The sequence below is a fragment of the Equus asinus genome, chromosome 27 (assembly GCF_041296235.1).
Source record: "Equus asinus isolate D_3611 breed Donkey chromosome 27, EquAss-T2T_v2, whole genome shotgun sequence".
Taxonomy (NCBI): Eukaryota; Metazoa; Chordata; class Mammalia; order Perissodactyla; family Equidae; genus Equus; species Equus asinus.
Window position 1 is genome coordinate 12,909,254 of NC_091816.1, and position 14,374 is coordinate 12,923,627.

General features: G+C 36.6%; 2 protein-coding genes across 5 annotated transcripts in view; one reads left to right on the forward strand and one right to left on the reverse strand.

The window, feature by feature from the left end:
* GTF2E2 (general transcription factor IIE subunit 2) overlaps positions 1 to 14,374 on the forward strand; it is a 76,380-nt gene that overhangs the window by 9,035 nt on the left and 52,971 nt on the right. The window lies entirely within an intron of this gene.
* SMIM18 (small integral membrane protein 18) lies at positions 8,465 to 12,701 on the reverse strand. Of its 4 annotated transcripts, none has more exons than XM_014830798.3 (3): positions 12,475 to 12,582; positions 9,634 to 9,696; positions 8,465 to 9,215 (listed from the first exon to the last, which is right to left on the reverse strand). In XM_014830798.3, exon 3 carries the CDS (start codon positions 9,176 to 9,178, stop codon positions 8,882 to 8,884), a length of 297 nt encoding a protein of 98 aa, XP_014686284.1. In that variant the 5' UTR covers positions 9,179 to 9,215; positions 9,634 to 9,696; positions 12,475 to 12,582; the 3' UTR covers positions 8,465 to 8,881. The 4 variants fall into 4 exon arrangements, with proteins under 4 accessions (XP_014686284.1, XP_044616490.1, XP_070356105.1 ...); XM_044760555.2 differs by having other exon boundaries at positions 9,634 to 9,715; positions 12,475 to 12,523; XM_070500004.1 differs by having other exon boundaries at positions 8,677 to 9,215; positions 9,615 to 9,696; positions 12,475 to 12,590.

Here is a 14,374-nt window from a genome sequence, read left to right on the forward strand (position 1 = left end):
CCAACATATGGTCTGTTTTTGAGAATATTCCATGTGCAATTGAGAAGAATGTGTATTCTGCTGTTTTTGGATGGAGTAGTCTACATATAGCTATGAAGTCCATCTGGTCTAGTTTTTCGTTTAATTCCACTATTTCCTTTTTGACTTTGTCTGGATGATGTATCCATTGGTGTAAGTGGGCTGTTGAGTTTCCCTACTATTATTGTGTTGCTGTTAATTTCTTCTTTTAGGTTTGTTAATAGTTACTTAATGTACTTTGGTGCTCCTGTGTTAGGTGCATATATATTTCTAAGTGTTATGTCCTCTTGGTGGAGTGTCCCTTTTATTATTATATACTGCTCCTCTTTGTCTCTCATTGCCCTTTTTATCTTGGAGTCTACTTTGTCTGATAGAAGTATCGCAACACCTACTTTCTTTTGTTGGTCATTAGCTTTAAGTATTGTCTTTCCATTCCTTCACTCTGTGTTTGTCTTTAGAGCTGAGATTCGTTTCCTGGAGGCAGCAAATTTTTGGGTCTTGATTACTTTTTTTCGGGTAAAGGAGATTGGCTCTGAGCTAATATCTGTTGCCAGTCTTCTTTTTACTTGAGGAAGATTGTCACTGAACTAACATCTGTGCTGGTCTTCCTCTATATTGTGTGTGGGACACCGCCACAGCATGACTTGATGAGTCGTGTGTAGGTCTGTGCCCAGGCTCCGAACCTGAGAACCCTGGGCTGCCAAAGCGGAGTGCACAAGCTTTACTATGCCACTAGGCTGGCCCTATGTCTTGTTTTTTAATCCAGCTTACGACTCTCCATCTTTGGTTTTGAGAATTTAATCCATTTACATTTGGAGTGATTATTGATATATGAGGGCTTAATGCTGCCATTTTATAAGTTGTTTTCCAATTCTTCTGTATTTCCCTTGTTTCTCATCTCATGTATTTCTGACTGCCAGTTCAGTTTGATGGTTATCTGTGATGGTTTGCTCAGTTTTCTCTTTATTTATCATTTGTCTTTCTGTCCTGATTTATTGTTTAGTGGTTACCATGAGGTTTGTATAAAAAATCTCATAGATGAGGTGCTACATTCTCTGATAGCCTCTTATTTCCTTAGTCTAAGTAGGTTCCGTCCCTTTCATCTTCTCCTTTTAAGTTATTGTTGTCACAACTTATTCCGTTTTGTGCTTTGCCTTTTTGATTAAAATGAAGAGATTACAGTTATTTTGGATGTTTTCCTTCTCTTTGTCTTTAATGTTACAATTAAGTGTTTGCTAACCGGTTCTGATAGACAGCTGCAATTTTCTGATTTTGTCTGTCCGTTTATCTCCTTCGTCAAGGCTTTGTAAATCCCTTTGTTTTCCAGTATGAGAGCTTTCTTGATCATTTCTTGTAGGTGATTCTTGTGGCTGTGAACTCCCTCAGCTTCTGTTTATCTAGGAAAGTTTTTATTTCTCCATCATATCTGAAGGATATTTTCACTGGATAGAGTATTCTTTGTGGAAAGTTTTTGTCTTTCAGAATTTTGAATGTATTGTTCCACTCTGTTCTAGCCTGTAAGGTTTCTGCTGAGAACTCGGCTGAAAGCCTGACAGGGATGCCTTTGTAGGTTATTTTCTTCTGCCTTGCTGCCCTTTATCTTTGTCATTCACTTTTGCCAGTTTTACTACTATATGCCTTGGAGAAGGTCTTTTGACATTGATGTTTTTAGGAGTCTATTGGTTTCATTTCCTTGTAATTCCAGCTCCTTCCTCAGGTTTGGGAAGTTCTCAGCTAATTTCTTTGAACAAGCTTTCTGCCCCTTTCTCCCTCTCTTCTACCTGTGGAGAAGAACATAATTCTTATGTTGCATTTCCTAATTGAGTCAGATATTTCTTGGAGAATTTTTTCATTTCTTTTTAGTTTATTGTTCTCTCTCCTGCATCTGCAGCATTTCTATGTTTCTGTCCTTTAAATTACTAATTCTGTTCTTCATAATATCAGCTCTGTTATTTAAGGACTCCATATTTTTCTTTATCTTATTATGTTTTTCATCTCAACATTTCTGATTGGCTTTTTTTTAATAGTTTCAATCTCTTTTGAATTCTTCAGAAGAATTCCCTCTGTTCATTGATTTCATTCCTGGTTTCATTAAACTGTCTTTATGGCTCTTCTTGTAACTCATTGAGATTTTTTTTGATAGCTATTTTGAATTCTCTGGCATTCAGTTATTAAATTTCTGTGACTTCAGGGTTGATTTATGGGTACTGGTCATTTTCCTTCTGGTCTGGAGTGTTAACACACCTCTTCATGCTATTTGCTGGCGTTGACTTGTGCCATTGCATAGTGGTAGTATCTGGTCACAGATTCCACCTGCCACCACTGTGGGGGCAGGAGCTATGCATTCTGAGCCTGCTGGGATCCCTGGCAGCTGTGCCTCTCCTTTGAAAGCTGTGCTGAGAGGGCCTGTCTGTGTTTGCTTGTTGGCTGCCGCTGCTTTACACACATAGGTGGGTAGCCCTCTGCTGGGAGTCCTCTGTTCTTGTTGACCAGCTGAGTTGGTGCACCTGGTGGGAGTGGAGGGGGCAGTTTCTTTCACACGTGCGATCCTGGGCACTCCTGCTCTGCATTTGTTGTCTGTCCTCCTGGGCTACTTGGCTAGGTGAAGACTCCCTCGTGATTGCTTGGCCTCCTTGTTGTGGAGCATTCCCACTGGTTGGGAGGCAACTCCGAGAGTGAAGGTGTTCCTGCAGAGGGCTGGCCTGTCTCCCTTCTCTCAAAGTTGTGTGCTGACTGCCATGCGTGGTCCCACTCCCTAGGACATTGCCATTTGGGGAGGGAGAGGAGATCCCCTTACCTCCTTCCACTGCCTCCTAGGGAGTCCAGCACCTCCACCTTCAGACATATGGCTGCATGGATCTCTCAGATGTCTGTTGTGTGAATTTCCTCTCTTGGTTTAGGAATATCCTTTTCATTGTATTTTAGAGGGGAGAGACTAAGGGAAGAACTCACTCTGCCGTGATGCTGTCATCACTCCCAGCTGCGATTTTGATAGGGATTACATTGAGTCTATAAATCAATTTTGGGTAAATTGCTGTCTTAAAAATATTACGTCTTACTGTCAGTGAATGGATGTCTTTTTTTTTTTAATAATAAAGTCCCTCTTTTTTTTTTTTTTTTTAAAGATTGGCACCTGGGCTAACAACTGTTGCCAATCTTTTTTTTGTTTTTTTTCCTGCTTTATCTCCCCAAACCCCCCTTGTACATAGTTGTATATGTTAGTTGCAGGTCCTTCTAGTTGTGGGACGTGGGATGCCGCCTCAACGTGGCCTGATGAGCGGTGCCATGTCTGCGCCCAGGATCCGAACCCTGGGCCGCCGCAGCGGAGTGCATGAACTTAACCACTCGGCCACAGAGCCAGCCCCAAGTGAATGGATATCTTTCCGTTTAGGTTTTTAACTTCTTTGAACAATGTTTTATAGTTTTTAATGTATATCTTACACTTATTAAATTAATTCCTAAGTATTTTATTTTTGATGTTACTGTGAATGAAATTGCTGTCTTGATTTGATTTTTGGATTGTTCATTGCTAGCATATAGAAATATAGTAGGTTTTTGTACATTGACTTGTTTTTGCCACCTTGCTAAAGTCCTTATTTCTGTTTTTTTGTGTGGATTTCTTAGTATCTTTTACATACAAGAATATGTCATCTGAGAGTAAGAACAGTTTTATTTCATCTTTTCCAATATGAATGCCTTTTATTTCTTGTCTGTCTGGACTGGCCAATCTGATGTTGAGTAGAAGTAGTGAGAATGGACATCTTGTCTCGTTCCTGAACTTAGGGGGGAAAGTGTTCATTCTTTCACCATTATGTGTGATGTTAGCTGAAAGGTTTTTGTAGATGCCCTTTGTCAGATTGAAGAATTTCCCCTCCATTTCTAGTTTATTGAGAATTTTTTTTTTTTTTTAAAGATTTCATTTTTCCTTTTTCTCCCAAAGCCCACTGGTACATGGTTGTGTATTTTTAGTTGTGGGTCCTTCTAGTTGTGGCATGTGGGATGCCGCCTCAGCATGGCTTGATGAGCGGTGCTCTGTCCGTGCCTAGGATCTGAACTGGCGAAACCCTGGGCTGCTGAAGCCGAGTGCATGAAATCAACCACTTGGCCATGGGGCTGGCCCCAAAGATTTTATTTTTCCTTTTTCTCCCCACAGCACCCTGGTACATAGTTGTTTATTTATTTATTTTTTTAGTTGTGAGTCCTTCTAGTTGTGGCATGTGGGGTGCCGCCTCAGCATGGCTTGATGAGCAGTGCCATGTCTGTGCCCAGGATTCGAACTGGCAAAACCCTGGGCTGCCAAAGCGCAGCACGCGAACTTAAGCCACTCGGCCATGGGGCCGCTTAAGAATTTTTAATCATGAATGGGTATTGGATGTTGTCAAATGCTTTTTCTGCATCTATTGAGATGATCATGTTGCTCTTGTTCTTTGGTAATGTGATATATTACATTAATTGATTTTTAGATGTTAAAGCAACCTTGCATTCTTGCAGTAAATCCTACTTGCTCATAGTGGATAATCCTTTTTTACTTGTTGTGGGATTCAGTTTGCTGATATTTTGTATACGATTTTTGTGTCTATTCATGAGGGATATGGTGTGTAGTTTCTTTGCGATTCTTATCAGGGTAATTTTGGCCTCATGAAAGATTTGTGAAGTGTTCTTTTCCGCTGTTTTCTGAAAGAGTTGTGAAGGTTTGATATAGTTTTCTCTTTAAATGTTGTATAGAATTCACTAGTGAAGCCATTGGCCCTGAGCTTTCCTTTGTGGGAAGCTCTTTGTAGAAATTGTTTCTTAGAGATCTGCTCAAATTTTCTCTTTTTCTTGAGTTAACTTTGGTACTTTGTGTATTTTTAGGAGTTTGTCTATTTCATCATCTATGTTGTATAAAGTTTTTTGAAGTATTCGCTTGCAGTCCTTTTGATTTCTGTAAGGTCATTAGTGATAGTGCTCCTCTTTAATTTCTAATTTTAGGAATTTGTGTTTTTCTCTCTTTTTTCTTGGTAAGTCTAGCTAAAGTTTTGTCGATTTTGTTGATCTTTTCAAAAAAAGCAACTTTTGGTTTCATTGATTTTTCTGTTTTTCATTTTTTTCTAAAGTTTCACCTATTTCCACTTCAGCACTTATTCTTTTGTTTCTTCTGCTTATTTTGTTTGCTTTACTCTTAGACTGTTACCTTTTAAACAACAAAGTCAGTGCAACTTAATTCGCAAAAAATTCTTTACCTACTTCAAAATGTAGCAATAATAATATTTACTGATGTCATCTTGTTAGGTGTTCTTCAGACTTTTTTACTGACTGACGTTAAAGCAGAGCTAATCTTTTTATCAAAGTAGGCCTATCATTCTTACTAGCATATACGTTAGTTTTGATTATCTCATTCGAGTGAAATTTGCGTTGAATTATTTCATAAACAAAATTTTAAAAACTTTTATTTATTTTTTATTTTTGCTGAAGAAGATTGGCCCTGAGTTAACATCTTTGCCAGTTTTCCTCTATTTTGTATGTGGGTCACTGTCTCAGCATGGCTGTGGACAAGTGGTGTGTAGGTACATGCCTAGGAATGGAACCTGGGCCGCTGAAGCGGAGCATGCTAAACTTAACCACTAGGCCATGGGGCTGGCCGCTAAAAACCGTTTTAAATATTAGCATAGACCTAGTCTTTTTGATCTGCTTAAGAATATCTTTGCTCCAAAATCTCAGTGGCTTAAAAGAACAAAGGTTTGTTTCTCTTTCTTACCACTGTGTGTCGACGCGGTCTTAGCTTGTTAGAGTCGCTCAAGGACCCAGGCTGATAGCATACCTGATATTTCAAATGTTGTAGGTTTCAGTGCCAGAGGGAAAAAGAGCTGTGGAAGATCTTGCCTGGCAGTTAAATGCTCTGGCCTGGAGGTGACACACGTCACTTTCCCTCACAGCTGATTGGCCAGAGCTAGTCACAGGGCTGTACCCAGCCACAGGGGGTTCCATGGACTCAAAAAGAGTAGAGCTAGAAGTGTTAGATGTATAAAGATTACCAAAGCATCCTAGTTCAGATCACTGTCACTGGATTGCCTGATTCGCTGCTTACCAGGTCTCCTGGTTTAGCTTCTCTACTGTCCGTTCTCTGTATAGCAGTCAATGATTTTTCTAATCATAAATCTGACGATGTCACTCTGCTTATAGCTGATCATCATTGCTTTTCAGATAAAGTCCATCTTTTCCTGCAGCCTACATGCCCTTCCTGATGTAGGCTCTACTTATCCTTTATGCCCATATCTCATTGTTTTCCTTGTAGTTTGTTATAGTGATATTGACTTGTAGCTTCTCTAACATGCTTTACTCTCTTTTGCCTCTTGACCTTTGCTCATATTACTTCTTCTTCCTGGAACATTCTTTTTATGTCTTTCCCTCTTTCCTTTGGCTAACTCCTATTCCTCTTTTAGGTTTCATCTTAAAAGTCATTTATTCTCACTTTCCAATTTGAATTCAGTGCTTAGCCTTTGAATTCCCATAGCACTTACTATTTCTGACAAAGCCATTGTGTGCCATTGTAATTGCATAGTTACTTGTTTGCTGTTGTAATCTAATCCTTCACCCACAGAAGCATTCAATACGTTTTTGTTGAATGGCTAAATAAATTACAGGGTAAGGTGGGGAAAAGTTGATGGTGTTACATTATCAAAAAATCTAGTTATTAAAAGACTTGTATGCTTCCTATCTATGGTAAAGACCTTGAAGTTTACTGTTTATGAAAATGTGGTTTTATCAGTGCTGAGAATAACTCCTGGTTACTAAAGTATCTTATATACCTTGGTTTCACAAGTCCTTTGAAAGTTGGTTACATTATTTTGTTTGTGTCTAATGTTAGATAAAATATAAAAAATATTTTCTGGAAAAGTGATTTCAGATTGGGAATTAGGGTACTCTAAGTTGAAAGTAACGAATATTTATTTTTCACTTCACGTATCAAATAAATTCTATTTTTCCATAATTTTCAGTAGCTTCTTAATAATCTGTCAAGTTGGTCTGCCGCATTTAGTTAAAGCTTGTTATATTTTTTCTTATTTTGAGTAATGCTGTTGTAAATATCTTTGTATCTTGAGCTTTTTTCTTTTGAACTAATTTCTGAGGATAAATTTCCAGGAGTGGCATTTCTGGTGTAAGGGCATTTGTAGTGTGATGCTTAAGGGTATGCTTTGGTTTGCTCATGGGTGGTAGCAAAATAGTATTAGGGTTATAGAATGTAAAATCTGCATAACCCTTGGAATTCCAAGAAATGAAACTGCCATATTTCTTACCAGGTATTGAATGGTCCTATTTTTTTTTTTGGTGAGAAAGATTAGTCCTGAGCTAACATCCATTGCCAGTCCTCCTCTTTTACCTGAGGAAGATTGGCCCTGAGTTAACAACTGTGCCCATCTTCTATTTTATATATGGCATGCCTGCCACAGCGAGGCTTGATGAGCAGTATGTAGGTCTGTACCCAGGATCTGAACCAGTGAACCCTGGGCTGCTAAAGTGGAGTGTGTAGACTTAACCACTATACCACTGGGCTGACCCCCATATATGTATTCTTTTTAAAATTTATTTTTTTGGAGAGGAAGGCTCACCCTGAGCTAACATCCGTTGCCAGTCTTCCTCTTTTTTTTTTTTTTAAAACCTGGGGAAGATTAGCCCTGAGCTAACATCTGTGCCCATCTTCCTCTATTTTTTTATGCAGGATGCCTCCACAGCATAGCTGATGAGTGGAGTAGGTCCGCATCCAGGATCCGAACCTGTGAATCTGGGCCGCCAAAGTGGAGTGTGTAGATCTTTAACCACTCGGCCAAAGGGCCGGCCCCCAAATGGTCCTATTATTTTTTTTTGAGGAAGATTAGCTCTGAGCTAACATCTGCTGCCAATCCTCTTCTTTTTGCTGAGGAAGACTGGCCCTTAGCTAACATCCGTGCCCATCTATTTTATGTGGGACGCCTGCCACAGCATGGCTTAACAAGCAGTGCGTATGTCCGCACCTGGGATCTGTACCAGTGAACCCTGGGCCGCTGAAGCGGAATGTGGGAAGTTAACCGCTGTGCCACTGGGCCTGCCCCCTGTGGGTTTTTTTTTTTTGCAGTCTTTTCTGCATTAGGTATCTTAGCACTTGAGAGTGTGAATGTGAGAAGCAAAATGAGAGAATAAGCTCAAGAAATGCAATTTAGGGGGTGTACTAGTAAGTTTTAGTTTGAAAATAGCCTGGCACTTCTTTGACTGTATATTTCTTACCAAACAGTAAGTCAATTTTATGAAAATTTTATGCACATATACTTGTGACGTTTTTGAGTATTTTGAGACTTTTTTTAAATGCTAATCCTACATAAAACTCAAGTCTTTAAAAATATATGTTGTCTTCAATAAACTAGAAAATATTTCTTCTTAATAAGTAGGGACTTTATGTATAAGTGGAAGTATCTTACTTTGGATTCAGATAAGCATTTTAAATAGCATTTTTATTACCGTAACACGTGGAGCATAGTACTGTTTCTTAGTCCACGTAACTTGTTTAGGTATAAGTTATTTTGGCATCATTAGCCTTGTTTGTGTTTTCCAGTTTATCTTTTGCTGCCTAATACTGAATTTTAGGAGTCTTTTATCCAGTTTTTGAAGTGTCATTTTAAATAGATTGGTAAATTACTCACATTTGTGAAGTTTTACTGTATATTTAATGAGAGGGATTCACAGACAAAAAATGCATATTTAACTTGTTTTTCCCTTCTAGTAGAAATCTTTTAATCAATCAAGGTCAGAGTCAATGTTGTAATAACAGTTGGCCTCAGGAAGTTTTCTTTTTTTCTCAGTAGTTGAAGGCCATTTTCAAAGATTTTGTTCACCTTTTGTAGAGTGCTAGCTAGACCACTTCAATTTCACGTTTTCTGATGTTGTCCATCATACTCCTAAGAGGGTTTGGTTCACTTTTCAAGTCCTTCACAGTTTTGTTTTTTACACAGCAGCAGCAGTCAAACACTTCATAAAGGAAAGCCAACACCGCTAAAGATACCACTGTAAATATAAATAAAAGCAGAATGACAAAGCAGGCAGTGTTCCAGTTATCATGGAAAGGGTAAATTTTTTGAACTTTAAAGCCGAGGTACTGATAAACAGAGGTAGTGGTTTCATTCCAGAGGCTGGAGCTCAGGGAGGCCATTCTTAGAGATTCCACTTTCTGTATTGCTCTTTTGAATCTATAAAAAGGAAGAAAATTGAATATGGGTAACCAAACTCTACAGATTGGTCAATTCAAGTCCCAATACTAAGATTTGTTAGTAAATTTATATAGACAACATGAATCTTCCGTATTTTCTGCCAGAATTAATGCCTAAATGATATTTTTGAATTTTTCTCTATCTGTGCCAATGGTCTCTGTAAACCATGTATTTTTTATGTGTATCATTTGTTAGACAAATATGTGTGTTTAAGATTCATATACAGAAATTGACTGCTAGTGGAAGGGAAAAAAAGGCAGCTGAATTGGTTTAAAATTTGACTAAAGCAGTGGTCAGTGAGGTATTATCTACACAAAAAATCTTAGTGCTTTAAGGTCATGTTCTTCAAACTGCCCCTGGAAAAGCTTTTCTCATTACCTTTGTGGGGCCTCCTCACCTTGTTGGTTCAGTGTATTTCTGTCTCCTGTTTCCACTTCTTTAAACTTTGGGGACAGGTGACCTGAATCAGGAAATAGTGACTGAGTGAAAAAGAGTAGAGAAAGAAAAGCCAAATAATGACAATTTTCAGAATAAAGATAAAGTTTTCAGTTAAAGTTGCCTATGAAAAGACTTTAATCTCAGGATTTTTTTTTGTTGTGTATATGACAATCTTAGATATTTCATATACCTGAATGACCTATGGACACATATATTTTAAAAAACAGACAAATTCAGCGCCCCAAAGGTATCAATTTTTAAATTATTATTCCATTTCACAAAATTAGCCAGCGAGTTAAACTTTCCGTATTCATGCATTGTTTTGCTCTTGTTTACCTGATACTTGTTAGGCTCTAAATGAGACCATGAGGATTAAAGATTTGATAGTATTAAAAACAATAATGAATTTTTATTATCTTGATTTTTGAAAAATATCTTTTTAAGCTTATTCTTAAAAATTATAAAATACTTATATACTACATGTCAGGTTTATGTTGTAAATGATGACAGTGTGCCTCTTGTGAGAGTATTGATAACTGGTGAACAATTCAAGACATTTGCTCTTTAATTAGCTTCTGGGCATATCTGAAACAAGTAAAGCATGTAATATGGAGTCATTTTCCACCTTAAATTTAATGTGGTTTTTTCTTTCAAAGTATATGGAACGCTATACTGGTAGATTGCTAGTAATTTTTTGTGTAAAATTTAGGGTAAAACCTAAATCTTATTTTGGATTAGATGTAATTAGACATGCAGGAAGATGTTTACCATTAGAATTTTCTCATATTCTCAGACTATATTTTTAAAATTAAAATGTAGATTTAAGCAAATGATGTGAACATGCCGTATGAAAAGTAAAAGAAAATGGTAAAAGAAACAAAAAAGGAACAGTGAGTACTTTTTTGGATCCCCCCCAGCTCCTTTAAAATTTCATTATAGGAATGGGAAGTGTTAATACCAAATTTATTTTTAGTTTGTTTTTTATATATTCCCTTCACCTATTTTTCCTCTCACTTCAAAGGCCCTAGTGTAATATTTATGGGCATAGGACTTGGAATTGTTCTGGAACCTTAAATTTCCAGATTAGAATAAAATTATGCTTTTGCTCTATTTGTGGTAAAAACCCTTGAATTGAATTCTCTAGTGCCTTTAAGCATATCACTCTGAAATATGGTCAGTTAATCATAATAGCCTTTAAATATGGAGTAACTTCCTCAGCTCTGGAACTCTGAGATAGGCCATGCCTCTAGTCAGTTTGGGTAAAAAGCATGAACCTCCATCTGTGCTAACTATAGATATATTACCAGTAAATGTGGGCTGATTATACTGTTAAAACAATGTGCGTGGTAGGGGTTTCTATTACAATTTACCTGGAATTTGAGTTACAAGTTAACTGTTTTATTTGACAAAGTGGTTTTTATTTTATCTGAGACCTTTTGGGGGCTCCCATGTTTTGTATAGCAAGAAGGAATGTTTTCTAGGTAATTAACCCCGTTGTGCTAAAACTGGAGAGATCTCATATCATCTTCAGCAACCTTTGGGCTTTGTAAGGGATACTTTGTTCGTGTTAGCTGAATACTGACCAAGAAATAGAGGGAATAAAAATTATGAAAAAAATCCTTTAAAATTTAAATGGATTAACCCTCAAAGAAAAGGGCAAAAGTTGACCTCTCTAGGTCAGTATGTACAGCTAATTTTCTGGAACTCTAGCATCTACTAAATAATGATGTTTTCATGCTTGAATCTTATCTAGCATCTACTAAATAATGATGTTTTCATGCTTGAATCTTATAAAATTATAAATTTCATCACCCATTTATACTAATTTTTAGTAGACATGAACGGTTACTCTGAGCCATGAGAACAATCTTATTACCTTGAAAGGTAGCATGCCCTCCTCCCTTAACTAGTACTTCTTAGGGTATGTTTTTATTTTAAAGTGTAATTTATCAAAAAGACTTGCTAGGTATTTATTTTGAGCATCAGTTTAAGAATAGCTTTAATACTATGTTGAAATATTGTGATAAAGACGTATTTTTGTGGCATATAAATAATGAAAAGCTGTTTAAGAAGGTTTTCATTTAATAGTAGTATGACTTGTATATTACAGTGATAATAGACTTTAAAACTTCACTGTAAGGAATTATTTTAATTAGGAAACTCTAAAGCTCTATAAATGATCTCTTTGGTTACACTATAGTGCAGTCTACATGATAGCCTTATGGCCTTTTTTAATATAAAAATCACAATTGTGATAATTTCTCAACATCCTCTGCATGTACACTCAAAGTCAAATAAACACTTTTGAACTATTTTCTCATATTTGTTAAAATATAACAGACTTTCCTGTATCTGCTCTTTATTAGCCAATATAATTTGCACATGTAATCAGAAAGCTTTGGTCCAGGGTTTGCTTTTAGTCTAGATTTTTCTTTAAGAAAAATCCTTTGTTAAGACAGACCAAACTGCTGAAATGAAATAGCTCAGAGAAAATGAAATTAGCAAGTAACCGCTTAACATCAAATACTTACGGTTTTCTCTAAGGTCTGGCTATAGATCAGGTTCATAGACAATGTCATGAATTTTCCATTAAGGCACAGATGGTAAGGGTGCTTATCAAATAGCACAAGGCAGTCTTCATATTTTCATAATAAAATTCTACCAAGCAATGAAATAAATACATTGCTTTTTTTGGTCTTTCTTAGGAACAAAGCTTTCTGCTTGGTTTTGATGGTGAAATATTTTTATATTGCATCATAAAGACGTGTATTACTAAATGAAAAAGATCATATAAACCTACCTCTTGTCTGAAAGGCTGCTGTTGAAGCGATGGTCTCGTCTGTTTGTAATGCAGTCTAGTGCACAGCCAAGATGGAGCGCTGCTTCTATTGGTTGAACCACAGTGCAGCTGACAGTTTCCTCTACGTTCATTTGCATTAAGTCCTGCCACCCTTAAGAGTAAATCATTCATAAACTTGAATAGAGCTGTCTGGGATATCAGCTGTCACCCTTTTTCTTGCCTTATTTTTTTGTCTTTAAGCTAAATTCCTGCATAGGAGTTAGTAACAAATTGATGATTCCTTAGTGTTTAACTGTAAAATTTCATATCCTTCAGTGAATGTTTCAGTGCTAAGGCTAGAAGGTAATGTCGAGAGAGGTAGTAACCTAGGAAACAAACAGTCCAGGCTTACCAGCTTGGTATTTGATCCAGGAAGTGCGCATAAAATCTCATAAATGATATTTTTCTCTTCTTTTTGTTCAATACTTGTGTTTTATATAAATCTTGCCCTTTGGAAGTGATTATTTCATGTCGTGGTTTGATTTAGGAGAAATTCTGAGCGAAAAAAAGTAAGGTTTTCAGCTCTGCTAGTTGGGAGAGGCCTCTGTTGGTTTTGATAGGTGCACCACTTACATTGAAAAAGCCGTCTGTGAAATTTACATAGCAAAAGAATCCTCAATTGGATGTTTAGAGATAGAATGTTCTTATTTATGGTGTATTATTTAGAATTGTAGTCTAAGTATAACAGAATCAAGATTTTAAATTGTGTGAGTGGCTATTATAACAACAGCAGGCTGGGTAAATGTTCTCTATGCAGACTTATTTTTTAAAATTATAGATTGATCAGTACATTAGTTTCTGGGGCCATAAAGGGATTCATGGAAATATCCTTATTATGGAAAATAATATTATGCATTCAACTAACATTTATTGAGTGTTTACTATGCCTGGCATGGAATTAAATGCTGGAGATGCCATGGTAAACAAAACTGTATGTGGTTCATGATTGACCATTTGTATGGTGCTTATTCTTAATGTATTGTTGTCTGTTTTTCATAGTCTTGTCCCAGTTAGTCGTTTATATAGTATTGTAGGATAGACTTAATTGTATTTTACTAAAGTTAAACAAGAAAACATTAAATGTGCATTTATGAATTTCTGTACTCTGGCAAAATAGCCAGTTTCAGTTGAAATAATCTGTGTTAAAGGCTAGTTAATGATTCTCATACAAAGCATTATCACAGGGTTTACAACTGGATTTGAATCTAATCTACACTTTGCCACTTACTACTCTCAGTTTTCCTATGTTCAAAAGGGTTTTTCTTTTTCTCATTTTTCTTATATTTATTATACCTCCTAAATAGGAATTTGGGGAGGAATTAAATGAGAAAATCATTTAGCATGGCTCTTAGCAAGTAGTAAGTGTTCAGTAAAGGTTAGTTACTATTATTGTTCAGAATGTCCTGAACACCTTGGGAAAATGAACCATGTAGCTAGCATTTTGTAATTGAAATAGTGACTATGAAACCACACCTATAAGGCATTCTTAATATTGTTGTTATTTTGGGAAACAGTAGATGTTAGTGTGCCCATTAAGTTATTATCAAAATTTTAACAAAGTTGTTTTTAGAGGAAAATTGCATTTGAAGTCTCATTTTAGTCTCAAAAAAGCATATTCACTAAAGCCTTTTCACTGACTAATCTCAAAGGAGTATTATGTTGCCATCTAGAAGCTCTTCTTTGGACCTCTGACAGTTGTTACATTTGACTTGTGGTTGTTGTAATGCATTCTTTTGCTTAAATTATTATTACCAAGCTAGTGCTAGACATTGACTCCCCCCGCCCCTTTTATTTAACCTTTTCCTTTGTGCGTCAGCCACATGGGAACTTTATAATATCTGATCTGATGACTTGCTAATAG

What these genes read in the sequence shown, in the direction of transcription:
- SMIM18 (XM_070500002.1), bottom strand. Translation starts at nt 12,645, where the DNA reads ATGAATGATTTACTCTTAAGGGTGGCAGGACTTAATGCAAATGAACGT. An exon ending in AGCAGCCTTTCAGACAAGAG is followed by an intron (nt 9,716 to 12,474) that starts GTAGGTTTATAT and finishes TTTTTCACTCAG; the next exon opens with TCACTATTTCCTGATTCAGG. An exon ending in GGTGAGGAGGCCCCACAAAG is followed by an intron (nt 9,216 to 9,614) that starts GTAATGAGAAAA and finishes TCCTTTTTATAG; the next exon opens with ATTCAAAAGAGCAATACAGA.